Raw genomic sequence first — 20,710 nt, forward strand, 5'->3', positions numbered from 1 at the left:
ATGTGCAAGAAAATGAGAATTCTTTAGTTGTATGCATGTTAATCTCCTTTAGTGTGTGCAAGGACCTTTCCAATGGAAAAGCACACCTTATACACAGATTCTAATAACTAACATTGCAGCAGGAGTGGCTGGGCTACCAGACCCATTACTGGAGTGGTGTGGGTTCAGATCCAGGTAAGACCAATTTTGTTGAACAAGTGGAAACAAGCCACCTCCAAAGGAATTAATAATAAAATGCATCTTATGCTCATAGTACTGTTCAAAAACATGACAGAAGTGGACTTTAGCTGCTACATCATTTATGATGAAGGCAACAACTTCACAAAAACAGAATAAAAGCTCTTTAAAACAACTGGCAGATGGTAAACTTAAAAAAAGACACCAGATGGTTCAGCATTTCAACTTTATTAGATGTGGCAAGCCATTCATATTTAACTGGATATTCTGCAACACAAAAAAAATACAAGTGCAGTCATTTCAGTTCCTCATGATTGGCAGGGAAGGGAGAGACTTAACATCCACATCCTACAAGAATCTGAGAAAACACGAAGTATAGTAAGAGGAAAATGTGAGGACATAAGTGACTGATTTTGGCATATACAGCTGCAAAAAAGAGGTAACATGGTGGTGCAGTGGCTGGCTTTGCAGCCTTACAGCACCGTGGCACCACTATCTGTGTGGAGCCTGCATGTTCCCTCTGACCCTGGTGCGAGTGTGTGCCCTTTGAGAGAGCAGTGTCCCAGCCAGGGTGTATCCTACCTTGTGCCTGTGGCTTGCTGGGGTGGGCTCGTTCTAGAAGACTGAGTGATTATATAACAAAATGTCAGGCTAAACTAGTACACCGCTGCGTACAGCACAAATGCATATGATTCATATTGACTACACAACCCTGAGTGTTCCAAATGTTGTTCAATTACAATACCGGCAACACAGGTTTTTGTACAGTGCCTTGCAAAACTATTCAAACCCTTATCTATGGTGTCACATTTTGTTAAATAAAATAACTTTTTAAATATTTAATTCCTGGCCAAATTTCCCATTGGCCTTTACCAATCATGGCCTCCTAATTATCCCCCTCTCTGAACTGGCCTCATCACTCTGCTCTCCTCCCCAAGCAGATTATCCCCTAAGATCTGTCAGGACTTTGCTCCATGTTCCCTTCAGTCCTGACAAGATTCCCAGTCGCTGCTGATGAGTGTCAGAAACCGAACATACTGCTGCCACAACCCTGCTGGACAGTAGGAGTGGTACTGACTGCGTGTTGCACGAGGCTGGATTTGTATCAGATGTAACTCTGGAAAAAGTCCACATTTAGAATTGTTTGACCACAAAAGAAAAGTGTCACAAGTTTGCAGCATAACGTGTTGCACACCCAGTGCAGGATATGCAATATGGGTTATTCAGAACCATTTAACCCCCTTTGTGGAGAGCCCAGGGTGTAGCTGACCCATTGACACTATCCCTGGGCCCTCAAGGTTTAGTCCTGGCCTTGAGACTTAGCGTGGGCGGCCTGATCTGAGTGTCTGAGCGGTATGAAGCATGTTCCATTTCTGGATACTAGAGTAGACTGCTCACAGGGATTTTCAGAGACTTCAGAATTGTTTGTACTCTTATACTGATCTGTGCTTTTCAATAAGTTTCTCCCTGTCTTGCTTTAAAAGCTCCCTAGTCATCATGGTTGACTCTTCACCACCTGACCAAGACCCCTCATAGATAGAGGTGTATTTATTCTGAAATCATGAGGACCACAGACAGATGCCACTTTGTTTCAATACATATCAGGACTTACTCATTTCTCTTTCATATTAATCATCCATTTACTTCTTTCTCTCCTTTGCTTTGAATACTTGGAGGAAGTTATATCAAATATTTCTGCTTCAAAAAGTAATGACTGAAAGTTTTAAAGCTTTAAAGAAAATGTGAAAATTATGCAAGGCTCTATCTACTTTTGTAAGGCACTGTATGAAAGACAAACAGTGATTTCAGAAAAAGTCTTTCAGCATTGGGACATTTTCAATGAGACATGGTATCTATTTTTGGTGCCCAACATATTTATTCCACCTCAAGCACCATCCTGTTGCAATTTAAATTATTAGCACAAGGGTAACGGCTTACCTTCAGAGTCCTGGAAGCTGATACACAAAACGAAAGGCTGATAAAAAATACAAAACTACCCCTGTAGCTCAGCTTTATATTCTCAAATTTCAGTTTTAAACTTACATACTAAAAGTCTTACACTTGGTGTCTTTCACGATGTATCCTTTTACTTACAAAATATGAAGATTTTCACCTGAATACTTGAGCCTACAAACGAGAAAATATAAAGATTACAAATTAAAACATGGAACAAAATGCATACTATTTATGTATTTCAATTCATCAGGGGGTTTGGCTGTGGAAAAGCCTATAGCTAGGGAGTGATATTCTCAGCCACGATTCACTTTCACTTGAAAAATATCCGCTCTGTAGAGATGCGTCTACACCTACAGCTGCGCAGTGTGGAAAACTTTTGAGGACACCCATGAGTCCCAGGTTCCCTTGCTGCAAACCTGCGGCTCAAGACGCTGTCTAATTGTGTTACAGAAGCGTTACGTTCTCCTGCACCTCAGACTGTCATCGGTTCAATCACTCTATTGCGGTGCAGTCACGTTTCAACAATGGAAAACAATGCTGTCACTGGAGCAGGAAACTGAGCCCGCTCAAGTCCGGGTGTGTAAAACGTTTAGAATGTTTAATTTGACAACAGGATTGTACCCACCTGACCTGGGCGTGCTGGCTGGGTCTGTCCGCTCTGTCCACAGCAGCGTGGGCCCCCGTGGGGAGAAAGCTGGTACGCAGTGTGCTGTGCCCCTCACAGGGGCAGGGGTCAGCGCCGTGCAGAGCTGACGCTGGCGCTCAGCTGGCCTGCGCTGTTGCCCAACAGCTGGATCGCAACACAATTTCACAGCGAGCGCCTGCAGCAGGCAAAAGGAGTTTCACTAATGGTAATAAATGAGGCGGATGGAACTGTGCTGGTAAATTCATCTCCATGTACAGGATCTAAGCCAAACCAGACAAATAATGCAAAAAAAAAAGCATTTATATTATCGAATGCTATATAAAAAGTGTAAGTGGCACATTATGGTCAAACTTGTTACAGATGAATATTTACACTGGCCTGAAGAGACAGGGGTTTACACATCTATTTGTAAGAAGAAAGGCCCTTACCTGCAATACCTCCCAGTGCACCTGCAGCCTGAGTCCTCACCGTTCGTTACCGCCCTCAGCACACGACTTCTCTGAAAACAGAAAATAATGCACACTGAGACCTAGATCAAGACCAGCACCCTGGTGTTCATCACTGTGTGTGCAGTTTTCACATGGCTCTTGCTATAGACAGGTGAAAGCAGGGCCCTTTCAAGTGCTGTTACTGGTATCTAAGTTTGTGTTTGCTTTTTTGGGGAGGTTAGAACCCCAGAGCGGGATACAGCACAGTACAACACCTACAGTATTCAGAGGGCTTCTCGTTTTAAGCAGACTCTTCAAATAAAACCGTGAGCCGTGAAAGCTGTCCTATTGGGTCTGCCCTTTCATATCTCTGTTTTATTAAAAAAAGATTCATAAAAAATGTGCAACCAGCAGCTATAGGATTTGCTTTATTAGCATACAATACAGAATATCCACATTAACTGTAAAAAAGATTCAGCGGTCTGACCTGAATCATCTTAAGTGGGCTTCAAGGTCCTGTACCACAACCCTGTCTTTAAGGGATCTGTTTATAGACAATCAATCTTTTCAGTTCTGTGCAAATCAGCACAAACCTAAATAGCCTGATGACTATATACACATTTTTACATTCTGTATTTGCCATATTTTTTTCATACAAAAAGCAACCTGCAGGTTCCTGAATAGCTCATCCTGTATATGGCTCCTTTTTAAATTATGTGGCCCTATAGCCACATGCAGACTACTGATTCTAGTATGTGGAAAGTGATAAAACACCTTCCTCTCCAGGACTGCAGTGTACTGAATTATAAGCTCGTTTTAAGACTACGGAGAAGCAGAACACAGCTTTATTTATTCAACTGGTAAAGGACAGCTACTTCCTGGTCCTCTTTTTCTGTGACTTTGAGCACAATACGATTGAGTGTTTCTGGAGGAAACAGGACCATGGTTTGTTTTCCACTGGCATAGACATACAAACCATAGTGTTCGTTTAAATTAAAATGCGCAACAGCAACACTGGAAACTCCTCTCAATTTCAGCACAGCTTGGGCTGTGATTGGCTTGGCTTAGAGTGACTTAAAGCTCATCTCAGTGAAGAAATTAAAGGGATGGTCTTTAGCAATTATATATAGGAGGATAAAGGCCTAATTCTCCAGTGTTTTATTTTCAAGTAAAGGAAGTTACTTACATTCGCATAAATATCAGGGAGCATAACGTCTGGATTCTGGACAACCTTCTACGATCACAGCCCACGTAAAAGCACACGGAGGTAGTGAACAAAAATGGAAACACGGATGTGAAGTCACTTAATAGGGTGCGCGGCCACCGCATTTGAAAAGCATGGCTTGTTAGGAGTCTTGGTGTCAAGTTCAGCAGTGTCTGAAATTCTGAAGAGGGGTGCGGCTCCATTCTTCCAAGAGAACTATTGCCTGGTCGATGGCAGTGGAAAACACTGTGATCTTTTCTGCTGTTCTAGACTATCCCCAGGAATTCTCAATACCACCAGTGTCCTGCTCACCCGACCACGCACTCCGTGAAAGGAGACGCTGTCACTCCTGAAGACACCCCTGCTGGTGGGAAGGACATGGAGCCACATGGGGTGAAGATGGTCACTCGGTACCCTTCTGTCACAGTCGGCAGAGCTTGCCTTCTATAGGAATGGGTGCACCCAGACAATGCCAGGAACAGAGCCCCACAGCATCACAGAGCCACCAGCCCCCTCGGCTTTTGGATACAAGTACACGGGTGTGGACTTTAGGTTGAAGGCCAAAGATGACCCAGATCACATTTCCCTACTGCACGGCCACCCACTGCCTGTGCCTTCTTTCGGACTGCCCAGTGCCAGGTGTGATGAGCGGTTTGTGCACTGCAGCCCGACAATGGTACCCCCGCCCTGTTGTAGATGAAACTGGCTGCTCCAGCCCCAGGCTGGAATCCGTCGCCACTTGCTCGCCTGTTAGTTGTGGTTTCTCCTGGGTATCATGACCCTGGGCCGCACGCTTCTGCCCACAGGTGCCCTTGGGGCTCCTCGCTCACATCACCCGAGATACTGCTGCTTGGGAAACATTGGCAAGTTGAGCTGCCTGGGTCACTGACTCTCCTGCCAAATGTACCCCCGAATTCAGCCCTCTGTCAAGGACACAGAGGTCTCCTCCTAATTACAGGGAATCAGACCTGTCCACCAACCTCATACATGACCCTAAGCATGCTGGGATGTTATCTGCTTAGTCCATGGGCCACACCTGTGTGGAAGCCCTTGCTTTCAATGCACTTGGCATCCCTCCTTGACAAGGGAGTTTCTATTTTTCTTTGTCCACTACTTTAGGAGCTTCTACAAGGCAAAAAATACAGCTGCAGACAGTTTCATCATCTACTTTTTTATTTACACAGATAAACATAAGATGGAGAATGGCACAATACACAGTGGAACTCCACATGAAAGAAACCATGTGTGTAGAACCAACCTCCGATTAAAAACTGATCCTTTCTGTTAAATTCACACAGTGTTTGACTAGCTTATGAACTTGAAGCCTTAGCACAACTGTGCAAAATCTGTAAAGGGAGCAAATAAAGTTTGACCCCTGTTCATAAACTTTTCACTGCCTCTATACTATAACCACAAAAGCTGGAAAAGGCTGAAATGATCCACTTCTTAAAATAAAGGGTTAGAGAACCACAGAAAATACTATGCCCCTGGCCTCCTGATCGAGAGCCAGTCCAGTAACTGCCATCTCAGAGCAAAGGGAAGCAGTGGGTCATGTCAACTGCAGCGCTGTCATGTACTTCAAGTTTGCCCGGGTTGCCGGACTGAATTACCAAGACTTGTCTTCACATACAAGAGCACGGCACTGTTTTGAAGTAACTACAGAGATGAGGCACTGCAAACACTAACAAGATGGAACTGTGGTTCAGTGGCTGCAGTATCACACCCAGGGTAAACCTGCTCACTGCGATTCCCACAGATTAATCCATGGTCATCCAGCTACCTTTTTCCTGGTCGGGTCTGCTGCTACCCGGAGCGTCTTTCAGATGTAGAGGCTGCAAGGCAGGACAACATACCAGTCCATCGCAGGGCTCATCTTAGGGGAACCAATTAACCACACCAGTATGTCTTTGGGAGGTGGGGTAAACCACTGTACCATGAGAAAGCCTCCACGAGTGGAACTGAGTAGCTCATATGAACACGAGTAAAACGTGCAGCCTCCACAAGGAGGTGCCTCATTCCAAGAGCACGCCCAAGGAGCAGGAGCTGAGAGGCAGCCGTCTCCATCATGGCTCAGTGCCGAGATTCTAAATGTTCAAAAATGTTCAGCAATTAGCTGTTAAATATTTCTATCGCAGCTCATTTCAGCGTTGCTTAGCCCACTAAATTTAGTTGGTCATAAAACGAATCTTGCGGTATCACTGTTACATTGTTTATACTCTAGTGTTTCGGTATGCTGGCCAGCAGTAGCAGTTGTGTGCAGAAATGTCATTTGCACAGTGACGTGAGCAAAATGAACGGTTTATTCCTTTCTAAACTACTTTGGGATTTCAGTTTCAAAACACCATGAAACAAACTTCAGTTACAGTGCTTTGCAGAAGTATTCAGGCCTTTGCAGTTTTCACATTGTTGCTGTAAAGTTGTCAGCAATGATACCGTTGACTCACAACCTACACAAATTCAAAGCAAAACACAGACGATTATACAGAATTCTACCTCCAGGAAATAAGACTGCTAAACAGCCAGCCTGCAGCTCCTTTAGCAAATCACCTGTAATGGCTACATGGACACACAGTTTTCACTGTATTGTGCATACTGCACTAGTTGGACATAACATATTGCATACATCATGGACACAGAGCAGCTCTATTTATATTGAGTTTTGTCTGAGTTTATTTTTTTTCAATTTCTATTACGCAACCTTAATTTTGTGAGCTCATAGAAAAGACATTTCATTGCCAGCAACTAATGCTGTATGCTGTATTGTTGTGCATTTGATAAACTTGGATTGATTGAGAGAAAGATGAGAGAGAAATGTAGTTTCTCAGAGAGAAAATGGTAAGGTCAGGATTGCCTATGTATTAAAACACTTTGCTGTAGAAAGCCAATTCAGGTGTGCAAAATTATCTTCATGAGCCACACAATTAGTGGCCTATGTAAGTGTGTAGTGGTTCTCATGATTTCACATGTGAGAGGTCTTGGTTACACAGTGAATTTCAAGCAAAGACTCAATTTTGAGAGTCTCAGAAAAGTCTAAGCACCTTTCAAAGCAAGTCAGGGAGAAAGCAATTGAAAAGCACAGATCAAAATAAGGGTACATACTGAAATGTATGAATGTGCTTCATACCACCCACACACTGCCTAGATCAGACCATTCCTATGAACTGAACAGTTAGGACCTGAGGAAAGTTGTACCACTGTGTGGCCAACAGTGACTTTGAAAGTTACAAAGCTGTGTGTTTGCAATGGCAGAAAAGGTCAATGGGAGGACACCTTGCAAAAGGCTTTGTGGTCAGAAAACAGAAGTGGAACTTTTTGGTTTGAATGCAAAGAGTTACAGCTGATGCAAAACCCATCATAGGGCATCACTCAATCAACACCATCCCTACGGTCGAGCATGGTGGTGGCAGCAGTATGCTGCGATTATTCTTCTCATCAGCAGGGACTGGAAGGCTTGACAAGACTAAAGGGAACACAGACGGACGGAGCAAGGTATTGGTAAAGCTTAAAGGCTAACAGTTAGCCTATTGGCTTAAATAGCCAATAGCTGCAAACCTAAAACTAAGAGAAAAATCCACCTTTGAGCAGGATAATGACTTAAAGCACAAAGCTACATTAGACACTCAAGGACTGACTTTCTTTTCCTAAGCCTCTCCTAAGTCCTGACTTCAATCACACCGGAGTCTGCGGAAAGCCCTGAAGAGGGCTTAGACCATCCATACATCCATACATGGCCCCAAGCACTCCGAGAGAACCCGAGCACATCCAAGAAAAGAGGGAAAAACGTGCTCCAAGGTGTACAAAGTTGGTAGAAACATGTCCACAAAACTCTGCTGCTGTAACTGCTGCCATCTCAATATCATCTACACATTAAGGTCTTGGCTCTCAGTACTTATGCAATAAACGTAACAAACATCATTTCTTAATCTTTGGTAAGCTTTAACTTCTTACCCTTAAAAGTCTATGACATTCAGGTTATGAATAAAAGCTAACAAAAGTGTAAGCATGATTTTAATAATTTTACAAAATGGGATACCCCAAGAAGAGTGCATACTTTTGCAGAGCACTGTCTGTGTAGTTACACAATGTGTTTTTATGACATCCCCACACAACTAGACATTTCCAATTATTTTCTTCAGGACCGGTTATGTCTACCACTTCTACAAGGGGAGAACTGGCACCGCAGACATGCTTCAGCACCCTTCACCATTACCACAGGCTGTACACCTCCACAATGCGCCCTTACAGAAGAGCTTGCACCAGCTGCAGGCGTGGGGCTTCTTTCACCGACAACACTGGAGGAACACGGTCATTTTATACATTTCCCCCCGACACATTGAGTAAAAACAGACACCAGCTAATGATGCACACTACTATAGAATATGCAAAGCTTCATTCGGAAACCTTACCCAAACCTATGAAGGTAAAAACACACTCTTTAACACAGATTTAAGATATCAAGAAGGAAGAACTGCCGTTCTTCTCTTAAATGGATTTATTCTCCAGCCTTTACTGCACATATCTTGTTTCGAAACAAGACGTGCTGTAGCACATCATATTGTGGTCACCACCTTACAAACTCAGTGATTACTGGATTAGCCATACTGTAAGCCCTAAGCTTACATTTCATTTCCGTTAAAGATTAAGAACACTGGGGAACATTTAGGCAAGTAATCAACTGAGGCGAGATATCTCCGTTACTGGATGGTTGAAGTTTTTTTTTCCCCACTTTTCATCCAGATAAGCTCTGAATGATTTCTTTCCACCCATTAAACGTATCACAGCAGATTACCTGTTTAACATATCACAGTTCAACAGCTTCAGTTATTTTAAAAACTGGCAGGATTCGTGCTCTGGAGACCCTCATCAATAAGCGTTATATAATGTATTACATTCAGCCCTAATTGCAGTACTGTATTTTTGCTGGGTTCTCTCAAGTGGTTCTTTGGAAATGGGAATTGCAACCTGCTTTTAACTCTTAACTCAGCTCTCTGCACCCGATTGTCTAGGACAGCGTCTACAAAGCTAAGGCCAAGATCATTAGATATAAAGTAATAGAACAAATGCTGAATTTTCCTTAGCCATCATATCCAAGGCAACTAAACAAGCCTAAAGCCCCTCAATTTGTTAAACTAATCCTCTTCTTTCAACGTGCGACAGCTGCAGCACATTAAAGACTGACTTTGCTGCTGGCTACATATTCAACGGCAAAACAGTCTGCAACTCAGTCGTATTCGGTTCTCCTAGAACCTGGATCATGCGTGCCATGTTTCACTGTGCTTCCAAACACACAGCAAAAGCTAGAAATACCAACATCACTTTACACCTGACTTACTACCCAAATTAATTTTCCTCTTCAGCACCTTGGTGCTGCGGGACTTCACGTTTAAACACCACGGGTTACTACTAGTCATCTTATTAATGGTCAGGTTACAGAAAGGTCCCTTTCTTAAGCATGAAATATGCACTCTCAAATTGTAAAAGCATACGAAATATTGATTTGATGAAGCATTGCAATTTTAACAATTCTCGCTGGGAAGTTAAAATAGCATGCAACACAATTCTCTAATTAAGCCTGTCCACCTCATACAAAGTCTTCGGAACAGCATCTCAAGCAGCAGCCCAAGACAGTGATGAACTGGCCAGGTTTAATAATTCTCCTCCCATAATATCTTAGTACGGGGGCCAGCTGTGAAATTATTTCTGAACTTTGGAGGAATTAGTCTGAAGTTTGGACAACTTCCTACATGTACTCGGAGTAGGTTGACTCGCTCTCTAATCCACTTCTAGTTTTGTCATCAGTGAGATCAACCAACCCGTCATAACACACACAAGAATATGCCATAGCACCCACTCAATCAAACCTTGCACTGAAGGCTGGAGCAGTCAGAGGCACACTGACAAGAAGGGTCGTGACATTTCTTCACGTTAGGGCATGTCCAGTGGCTGCAGACCACAAGCTGCACCTGCATTTGTCTTGCAGTCTGTCTCCATGCTCCGGCTGTATAGGAACACAATTTACTGCTTGTTTGTGATGAAACAGCTCCCAAATGGTACTGTGACAGCCCCCTGCAACGCTGCTGTGGTCACCTGTGGCTGCACATGAACAGAAGAACATCTTGTTCTGAACGCCCACAAATTACTGCTCCTAAAAACACCCCACTTAATCTAACCCTTGCCAACACCACTTGCTCATACTCCATCTCTCTTCAGTGACGGTGCACTTCTCTCATTGCAGATGCAGTCACCTCTGATGGAATATACCGTACAACGTCATTCAGATATTCAAATGTTGCATTTTAAACGAGAGCTCATGTGCAGAGATATCCACTCATACCTCATAACAATTCCATCTATTTAGTGCATATTAGTCCATTTGTCACTGTGCAGCCACTGCTAAATTCAGATTTCTGGATATTTCTTGATCCAAGTAACCATAAACTGAGATCGTGTTCCCCCAGTACGTGAAAAGATAATTTTGGAACTTTTTTTTCAGCAACTCCCTTTTCAATGCATAAAAACTTTCGGTTTCACATTATGATACTAAAATGCTGGTTATGTTCTTTTTTAAGGAGAGCAACACTTTAACACTTGAATAACAAAACTCATTTTATAATTATTTTGACATGATTGCTTTGTAATAAGATAAGTGTATTCGACTTCTCATGTTTTATTTAGTGTCACTCAATCAGATCAGAGCATGAAGGTAACAAAAACCACACTGCTTTATTAATATTTACAAACTGTGCAGACTTTTTTTAACCAAAAATCACCTATTGAAATTAACAAAAAAGCCAAGGACATGTTGCATATATAACATTTCTGCTTTAGTTTCCTCAGTATCTTTTCATCATTTTGATTTTCATGTCAATGAGATGTCTACCCATTGCTCCAGTTAGAACACATAACATGTAGTGCGTTGGGATACACAGTGAAACGTGTCTGATGGATTATCCTAGTGTTTAAGCACAAACCTCATATTAACACACCATCTGCTACATCGCAGCATGGAAAACTGACATTCTATTTGGTATAAGAGTTATTGAGATACTTCTGAATATACGAATATTGACCAGCCAGAAGAATGGGTCTATGATAAGATGAGATCACTTTATTAGCCATATACAATTTCTTGCATTAGGAATTTGTCTTTTCTCATACCCCAGCTTGCTCTTCATGAGACACACAGACAGAGAGAAGCTGGGGGAGCACAGGGTCAGCCATTTATACGGCGCCCCTGGAGCAGCTGGGGCTCAGGGGCCCAACGGAGTAGGATTCCTCTGCCGGCTGCGGGATTCGAACCGGCAACCTCCCAGCCACAGGCACAGATCCTGAGCCACAGAGCCACCACTCCACCCCTAAGCTTTCCTTACTCACCATGGCTGGTATTTGTTGATTGCATTATGTTTCATATGCTTAATTTGAAAATTGAAAACAATTTTCTCTTCACTGTAATAAAGTAGTCACAGTCTTGCCAAGCAACTACTTATCAGAATTCAAGCTACAATGCTGAATTTCTAAAGCAAATAGACTAGTATATGAAACATATGATTCTTAAAAATAAAAATATGCAAGTGCTGCACATTTTTGGCATTTTAAAATTATCAAAGACGTTTTGTTTCCTCTTTAATTAGAACAAAAACATTAAGAGCCTGCTTAATCAAATGTTTCAACACAAGTCTGAAAAACTGTTAGCCAACACCTTGGTTATACACTCACCTGGAAGAAGGAAATTCCTCTGGATGAACTGTTGATTGGCACTGCAGGTTTTCTTCAATTTGAAAGCACATCTACATAGGGACTAAGAATATTTTTCTAACTAAAACTATTTGATAATCTCCAGATACTTTTGTTTTTAAAATATACCTCTATATTTTAGCAAGAATGTTCCTAATAACATGACTCTTACAAAATATCTGACTGTGTGACATGATTAAACTGTTATCGCTCCAGCTATTAAGGAAAGGTAAATGCAAACAGTAATATGAATTCATGATGAGAACATATTTCAGAATCAGAATAACCGTCATCTGCTTCTTTCTCTGGTGATTCTTCAAAATCTGATGCAAACACCTTACTTCTACTAAAGTTCCTATCTGACATCCTGAGTTCTGAACGTCAGTTCTTAGTTACTGCTATAAATAAATCCAAGAATACTTTAAAAAATAATAAAACTACAGTCACACACAATTAAAAATAGTAGGGTACTGGAATTAATAGTACAGAATAAAGTAAGGGTTTGAGGCTAAGCAAAGTTTCAGCATGGGATAAGAGGGAATAGATACATGGGTGTCTAATATGGCTTACTACATACCAGGGCTTTAATCTCAGAAAATTGAAGTTTAAAACATCCCTTTCTTTTAACTACATTAATTAAAATGCATTTAAGCCCACTATGAAAGAGCCATTTGTCAAAGCTATTTATAGCCTTGTCTCTGATATAATGAGATAGTAATATTTGAAGCTTCTAAGCAGCCTGCAGGAAAAAGATGAATCGCCTCATACATCAGTAGATCCCCTCTTAAGGAATAATGAAAGCCAAGCAACAAAGAAAGTCAGTCTTAAAGGGCTGGAAGAAGGTTCAGAGAAAACATCTGATCAATATGATTCAAATAAGCAGCAGACCTTTTTTCAGATAGGACTCATTAACTTCAAAAACCTTTAATAATATTGAATCATCTTTATTAGTCTAGAAATGTAAATTTAGCAGTCTAATAGCATTACCACTTGTGTTGGTTGTACTTGGACAACACATTAACGGACACATATACATAAGTGAACAGTGGAAACTAGTATATGGGAGATCATGAAATGCAAACACTTATATATTCAATGCAAAAAGCATTTTCAACTTTTTAGTAATATTTGAACTTTTAATCCTTGTATACATCAGAAAACATGTGCAACCTTCGACACCTGGGCAAGATGAAAGTAAATGAATGGAAAATGAGAATTTTCACAATTCAGTGCCGCAAATGCAAAATGAAAGGTAAGAATGTTTGTGTAAAATGTTAAATTCTAATTGTGTACAATAAGAGACCGTGCAGACTTGATCAGTGCCTGCACATCAATGACAAACCCAAGAACTGGGAATGGGTGAAGTGGGGTGCTGTCAGTAAGACAGCATGCCAGGCTGTACTGTATAAAGTAACTACCAAAAGTGAGTAACAGTCGAATATTTTAACTGTTCTTCCCAACAAATACCCATTTATTCACAGAAATATAAGGAGTGGTGCTAGGTTTAAACGTCACAAAGAGCGTGGCTAATGATTAAAATAAAAGCTAAAATGCTGAGGAAAATCAACACCCGTCAATAAATTTCCTAACATACTAATCAAGCGGACAATGTCTCACAGGATCTTCATCCTTTACCCTCTCACTGGGTATGTCCCATACCTGAAAAGAGATATTTAATCCATGCAAGCAAAACAGACACCATTCAAATACACTTCCCCGTCACAGGGTTAGGCAGAACCATGCAACAAGGTATTTCATGCAGCCTTTACAGTGACGATACCAGCATTCACCCATCTAACAGGGGGCAGCATTAAGCTTGACAAAATAATGTCATAAGGTGGGATGCCAATGACAGATTTGCGGAACCTCTGTTTTCCTTTATGGGGCGTTCCTCTAGTGTTTTTAAATTTCTGGGGATAGTGGATGGGGCGCTTCTTTTTTCCCCAATTTAGTTTAGTAGGGGAAAGGCTTGCTTTTTTCCCCATATCAGGCATGCATGGTCCCCATCAAACATTTGTAACTTTTTTAGTTTCTCCTCCCTTGGGTGTCTTTATCAGTTTCCAAGGGAGGCTGGGGAGGCATCCTCCACACCTCAGCATCGCCACCAAGTATCAGCCCACTCACAGCACGTGCAAGCTCAAGACTACAGGACAGCAAGCTGCTCTCAAATGTATGTTCGGAAACAAAAGGCAATAGAAGAAAGAAAAAAACACAAACATCTTGCTTAATTGCAAAAGCAAGTTATCGGTAAATCGCAAAACTACATGGAGAGGAAAAACCTATTCATACCTAAACATTGTTCAATGTGCTATAAAAAGCCCCTGTAAATGAACAACTGTCGAACCCTCCCCCCCCCCCCAGGCATTCCATATGGTTACAAGTTCAGTATGAAGGGGACAGTTTTGTTCACAGAAGAAAATCTACTCCGTCTGTTGAGGAAACACGTTTCTCACTACATGCTTGTCATGCATTCAGTGCATTTTTACATGTCTCTCTCCATTACCTCTGAGACTGTACCTCTAAAACAAGACCACTGAAAATCAATGAAGCTCTGGAGTTGCAGCAGTCTCTGGTCTAAGTGTGAAGGTTTCAGACCGAATACATTCTTACCTTTTGATGTGTCCACTCCCCTTTTGGGACAAAGAACTTCTGCACCTCACCTGGCACAGTATTAAACTGTGGACTTGAAAAGGACTAAGCACCCAACAACCATTTGGCTACCCACTGTTCTTGTCACGGTCTAAATGCATTTTATTTTTAAATAAAGCCCAAGTAATAAGGGCCCGAAGGGGGGGGGGGGGGGGGTATTTTGATAGACTGGTGTAGTAAAAACTACTGTAGTGTTTGCCTTTATAAAGCAAACAAAAATAGGTCAGTAATTGCAACAGCACTGGTCATTTAACATTTGAGAAAAAAAGTCAAAACGTTGTAAAAAAACAAAACTTTGTTTTAAGTAAACTGGTACGCTATTTTATCAGTGATGAATAAAATAGTGCCATTAAAATTATGATGAGAAACACTGAATGCACAGCATTTTTTTTTTTCTCAAGTATACACTTGGCACATAAAGGCTTACTTTCATCATGTGTACTAGGAATCTGCTGTTGTCCACTGTCACTGAGAACGTCAAGTGCAGAACTCATTTAAGAAATAAACACTTCTGGTGAAATCCCAACTCCAGATTGATAACGGGTATAGCGCTGCTGCTCTTTATTGAGGTCCCAAGAGAGCAGGCTTTCAGCAATGCTGCTCAAGAACATGTGCATGTCTCATAATATACTTGATGTTATAACCTGTGGTTACTTTCAGGCAAATCGGAACACTGAAACATGAAATTATGTAGCATTTCCGTCTTCCATTTCAGTGGGAGTGAATATGTGGAGCATGTGGGATCAAACTTTGACATGGGTTTGTTCTCCTCACCTCTGCTACACTCTTGCATAATACTTACGAGAACCTGACAGAATAGTCAAAGCAAGAGGGTGGAGAAGAATTAGATCTAAGGGAATCCACTGGAAAATTTTCCAAAATGTTCAAAACTAACTCAATTTTGAAAAATAATTTTAATATAGTACGAAAAGGTTTTTAAATAAAAACCTGACTTGTTACTGTACAATGATGAACAATAAGCATTATAAACTGAAACAAATAAACTGTGGTTTGTAACTTCTGTGAGTTGTATTGAACAAATTACACCGATATTAAGTTTCTCTGCACTTCATTAGAAGTTATCTTGCAGAATACAAAGATGAACAAAAATAGCTGCATAAAAATCAGTCCTCATGTGTTTAATTACTAAAGCAACTCAAACAACAGATCTAAAATACTGTGCTCTTACAACATTCTAGTTTACTCATCTTTAATCTGAAACTGGATACCCGATTTAAGTCTTCATGTTCCCTTTGTATCTTAGGCTCCTAACCTTAGCAGTACAGTCATCTAGCTAATAAAACCTGCTTTTGTAGAATACAATGGGAACGAGGAATAATAAAAATAACTTGTAACTTATTCTGGTGGCTGTTTTGGGATAACATCTAAGGTTTTGTTTGCTTCAACACCATCTGCTTCCAAATGTCAATCCAGTGATTTCGAAACGCATAAACACATAAGATAATAAGAATCACAGAGGTTGTCTTAATTGGTATTTTCTCTTTTTATAACTATATGTACTAAGTAAAGGAAGCTCCAATATCACAGCCACTCATTGTGTTGGTCCTCAGGAAATTGGAAGCAGTGAATATGATGCAACACAAAAACCACATTTTGTAGGACACAATGGTCAAGTGAAAAAGTCTAATACACTTCAAAATGCATAATTAATATTAATTGCTATTAATATTAATTACAACCTTAACATTATTAACGAAATATGGATTTGGATTTTAGAGGGGAAAATAATTAAAACATGTAACGCACATGGTGTGAGTAGGTCCACGAACAGTGCCGTCTGTGACATTTGTAACAACCTAATCCATTCATGGAAATTAGTTTTAGCTTTCAACACATCCTTGTTTAATCAAAACTGCTCTTTTCATAAACGAAAAAGGGTTACCAATTCATTGCTTTTTGATACGTAATGGCAAAGTAGGAAAAAAACGGGTTACGTTTTAAAAATAAATTAACCCCCAGTTTATGTAGCAAAAATAAGAATTGGAGCCAGGCGATTAGAAATTGGGCGATATATAAACAAGGACTGAGTTTGGGCAGCCCTGTCCCATATATTGGTCACTTTGTGAGTCTGGTCATCATACAATTAGCAGAAACATGGCATGATAAAAGATTTCAGAGGACATCAGAAAAGGAGCTGATGTGCTGCAGTCTAGAGAGGATTACAACAGCATTTCTAAATATCTTTGAGGTACCATCCATCCGCTGTCAAGAGTCTGCAAACAGGAAATATTCAAGACCACATCGACTCTGCCCAGGGTCCTTCCATCCTGCCAGGATCTCTCCAGACGCACAGCAGACAAGCATTTCGGAAATCACTAGGAGCCCCAGAGTAAGTCTAGGTCTAAGGATCTGCGCGCCTCTCTTGCGGAGGCTAATCGTGATCATGCTTCAGACATTAGAAACTGATGTAGAGACAGAATGGGAATGATGATCATGGGAGGATATTAAATCTGCCCATCTCAAATTCACCAAAAGAGCACCTGGACAAGCTTCCAAGGCGACTGGAAGAACGTCCTCTGGACAGACAAGACAAACGCTGACCTTTCTGGCCAAACTGCCTTGCAACCGAGGAACCTCATGACCGTCAAGCATGGTGGTGGGAGTATCGCTGTTTGGGTCAGCTGTGCCAAGAGTAATAAAAACCATGTTTTCTGTAATTATCAGTCTCTTTGGAGTTGGAAGTCACTGCTGCTCAAGAAGGGAGCACAAACCACGGAATTCAATGAATATGTACACAAGTCCTAATGAGGATATTTATTTTTGGACCATTCTGTTAAATCTAAATATATCTTAAGTCAATGTGTTGTTGAATCAGGTTATATTATTATTTTATTAAGATTGTAATGAAGATCTAAATACATTTTAGGTCAAACATAAATGAAAATATGGAACAAAATAGATGCTTTGTTGACTTCTGAGGTTTAGCAAATTCTGTTTTGTCCAAAGCTGCAGCTGCATATTCCTTTCGGCCCTTGCAATTAGCAGGGTCAACGATATGAACGGTTTCTTTCTGTAACATTAGCCCTAAAAAAACCTTTCATAGTATAAGAGACTACATCTGCCATCACAGAAACCTGCTAAGTGAAAAATTCAAAGAGACTACAGGTCAGTGAGATGTTGGTTGTGACGCCTTCAGGTCTGCATCTGCATCATGGGCTCTCCCAAACAACAGTTTGGGCTGAATCAACAGCCTTTAAAAATACAGCTACTGAGTGCTATTGAGACTCATTAGAGCCTTCATTTGGACAGTTTTGCATTTTTTAATGCACATGAACTCTAAATGTTAGGTAATGCTAATTTGTGCTTTGGAAGACTGATCAGAAAATTTGAAGGAAGCATAAAGAGCACCTCATTAAAACTCAAAACAGATGCAACAATAAGGGGGTAGACGGCTTTTGTGAAAAGAAAAACATTACTGAAGTGACTGTGCAATCCTGCATGCAGTTTCTTACAAAGCAACTCGCTTTGAAATTTACTCCATAGAAAAAATTCCAAAACTGCCAGTATGATAATTCCACCAAGACATACTTCAGGCAGCTTTTAAGGGCCTGGCAACTAAAAAAATTCAAAACCTGGGGTTTAATGTAGATTAAAAACCCAGGAACTGGTGCTAACTAGTATTACTGCCCAATCGTATTTCAACAAATACTGGCATTGTTCAATTTAATATTAGCACAAAGCACTTAAAATCCCAAGCGGAGTTCATTTAATTAACGCGGTTTTTGTGTTCAGGCGTATGGAGGCAGGCGAACGTACAGCCGATACTGGCTGCCGTTTATTCTTCTCCTTTATAAACCACGGTGACATTTAACATGCGTCAAGTATCACTATTGGGGCCACTGCCGATAAACTAACAAACAAAAAATATAACAGGTCCAAAAAAAAAGAATGTTGTTGCTGGAACATGTTACAGTGAGCTGTTTCAGTGCCGTTTCTCTGGCACACATTAGAGGTCTTCTGCGAATGCTAAACACGCTCCAGAGCTGTCACAATCCAGGTATCGCCCCTTCTTCAGAGCCTAAACTGTTGTCAAGTTTTAAATTACTTCTGTCATTTGCGGACAGGACCTGGCTTTAAACTGTCATCGAAACGATGTTGCATTTTTATGTAAATGGATAATGAAGTTGAAAAGGAATTCGAAACCAGAATATTACTGTTTTCAGACAGGAATTGCGGTCTGTAATAAGTTTGGGTCTTACAAAAATGAAGCTGAGTAACACAGACGAACGTACACCATACTAAATTATGACAGTAGTTCATCAGTATTAAAAAGGAGAAGGCAGGACTGCTAAAATTATCACAGTAAAAAATTATGACCTAGTTCAGCAAATGTTAATGCTGAAGTGATCTGTGATTTGAACAAATCTACGCTTCAAGAAACTTCAAATGTGTGTGCATGGAGTAAGTTTGCATACAGTATGTACTTTATATACAAGCACCCCAAACCACACAAATCTGGGGGTACCAGTGGAAAGGCCATCTAACGCCTCAGTTCCAATACATACTTCAGTCAACCCACGTCACACATGAAACCCAAGACTCAACACCGGGAATCAGCACCTTTCAGAACGAATCAAGGTCTTTACATTAAAATATAATTGCATGACGAGCAATGTAATTGAGTTTTCTATGATTTTGTGTTTAGAAGGAAAAAAGCTTTCATAGTATGCAAACTGACCCTTTGCAATGTCCTTATTAGATGTGGACATTATAGATGTTTTTTTTTTTAAACTTTCAAGCCTTTAAAATAAGCATTTGGTTATGACATATCTTATTTAATTTGCACTGAAGCTTGCATTACTTATTTTATTCTTGACCCCATTTCCATTCCAGTTCAAATGACACTAAGACAAATGGGATATAAATACGACTTTTCTTTTTTTTTTTAAAGTTTTAAACCTTGATATTATTTTGTGGGTCTGTGAAGCCCATGGTTGGCAATCGAGCTATTGTGCTTGTTTAAATTCATAACCTCATTAGTAAAAATTGGTCTTTAAAACCACCTCACTTTAAAAAATAATCTGACAACTACAATTATACATCGGGCATTGTAGACAGTCATTTCTAAAGAATACCTAAAACAGTTTAGTTTGATGACTAAAAGCTTTTGTCATCTGCAGCAAAGGTGTTTTATCCTCAACTAAAAGCTTCACAAAAGCATGAAAATCACCTTTTAAAAACATCAAGAATGATTTTGGACACAGGTATACTGTTTGCAACCTAAGTAGCCGTGACTAAGCCGCATCAATACATATTAGACATGCTTTTACAATGTCAGCAAGGGAAGTCTATAATAAAGTGCCTACTATCTTCTGTTTTCCTGGGTGAAAGGTCTTGCTGTGGTCTCTCAATATATCCATTAACTCATGTACATACTTAAATAACTCATAGAAAATGGCTTTACAAGACCATTAAAATCTCTAAGCAGACCTTTGATTTTCATGAAACTGATAGTTACAGATAACTTAAGTATAATGGACACATTTAAAATGTAAATGAACAAAACAATGAAATTGAATACAAAAGGCAGAAAAGGGTTATTTGAAATAATCAAAACCTTTGCTTCAGGACTGATCTTTATATCCTCACAGATGACTGCAAAATGGAGATTAAGACAACTACAATTATGAAAATGGAAAGTGCACACACAATATTAATTTCAGTTAGTAATATCTTTCCTAATCCTCAACCACACACACACATTAAAGAGCATCTTGTGTGTATTTTGAATACCACTGTACTTCACCCATTAATTTAGGCCTAGTGTAACCATTCATGATACTTATTTTTCATCGTAACAAGGATAAGCAAGTAAAAAATGGCACAGAGACAGCATCTTATTATTATAAATAAAAAAATATTTTCCAGTTTTCCAGGTTTTACATATTACAACAT

The 20,710-nt window shown here is 40.3% G+C and overlaps 1 protein-coding gene across 4 annotated transcripts in view; it reads right to left on the bottom strand.

Annotated features, from left to right (window-relative positions):
* Positions 1-389: 389 nt before the first annotated feature.
* pspc1 (paraspeckle component 1) overlaps positions 390-20,710 on the bottom strand; it is a 50,583-nt gene continuing 30,262 nt past the window's right edge. Inside the window, exons 9-11 of one of the 4 annotated variants that reach the window (XR_011181626.1) lie at positions 3,208-3,278; positions 2,764-2,954; positions 390-2,304 (exon numbers count right to left, since the gene is read on the bottom strand). Coding sequence is in view for 1 of the 4 variants with exons in the window: in XM_069178826.1 (XP_069034927.1) it covers positions 2,942-2,954; positions 3,208-3,278 (84 nt within the window). In the remaining 3 variants the exon portion in view is untranslated. Of the gene's footprint in view, positions 2,955-3,207; positions 3,279-20,710 lie in introns of all 4 variants that reach the window. The other 3 variants (XR_011181625.1, XR_011181627.1, XM_069178826.1) reach the window with 3 other exon arrangements.

This window comes from Lepisosteus oculatus, chromosome 15 (assembly GCF_040954835.1).
Source record: "Lepisosteus oculatus isolate fLepOcu1 chromosome 15, fLepOcu1.hap2, whole genome shotgun sequence".
In the NCBI taxonomy this organism is placed as follows: Eukaryota; Metazoa; Chordata; class Actinopteri; order Semionotiformes; family Lepisosteidae; genus Lepisosteus; species Lepisosteus oculatus.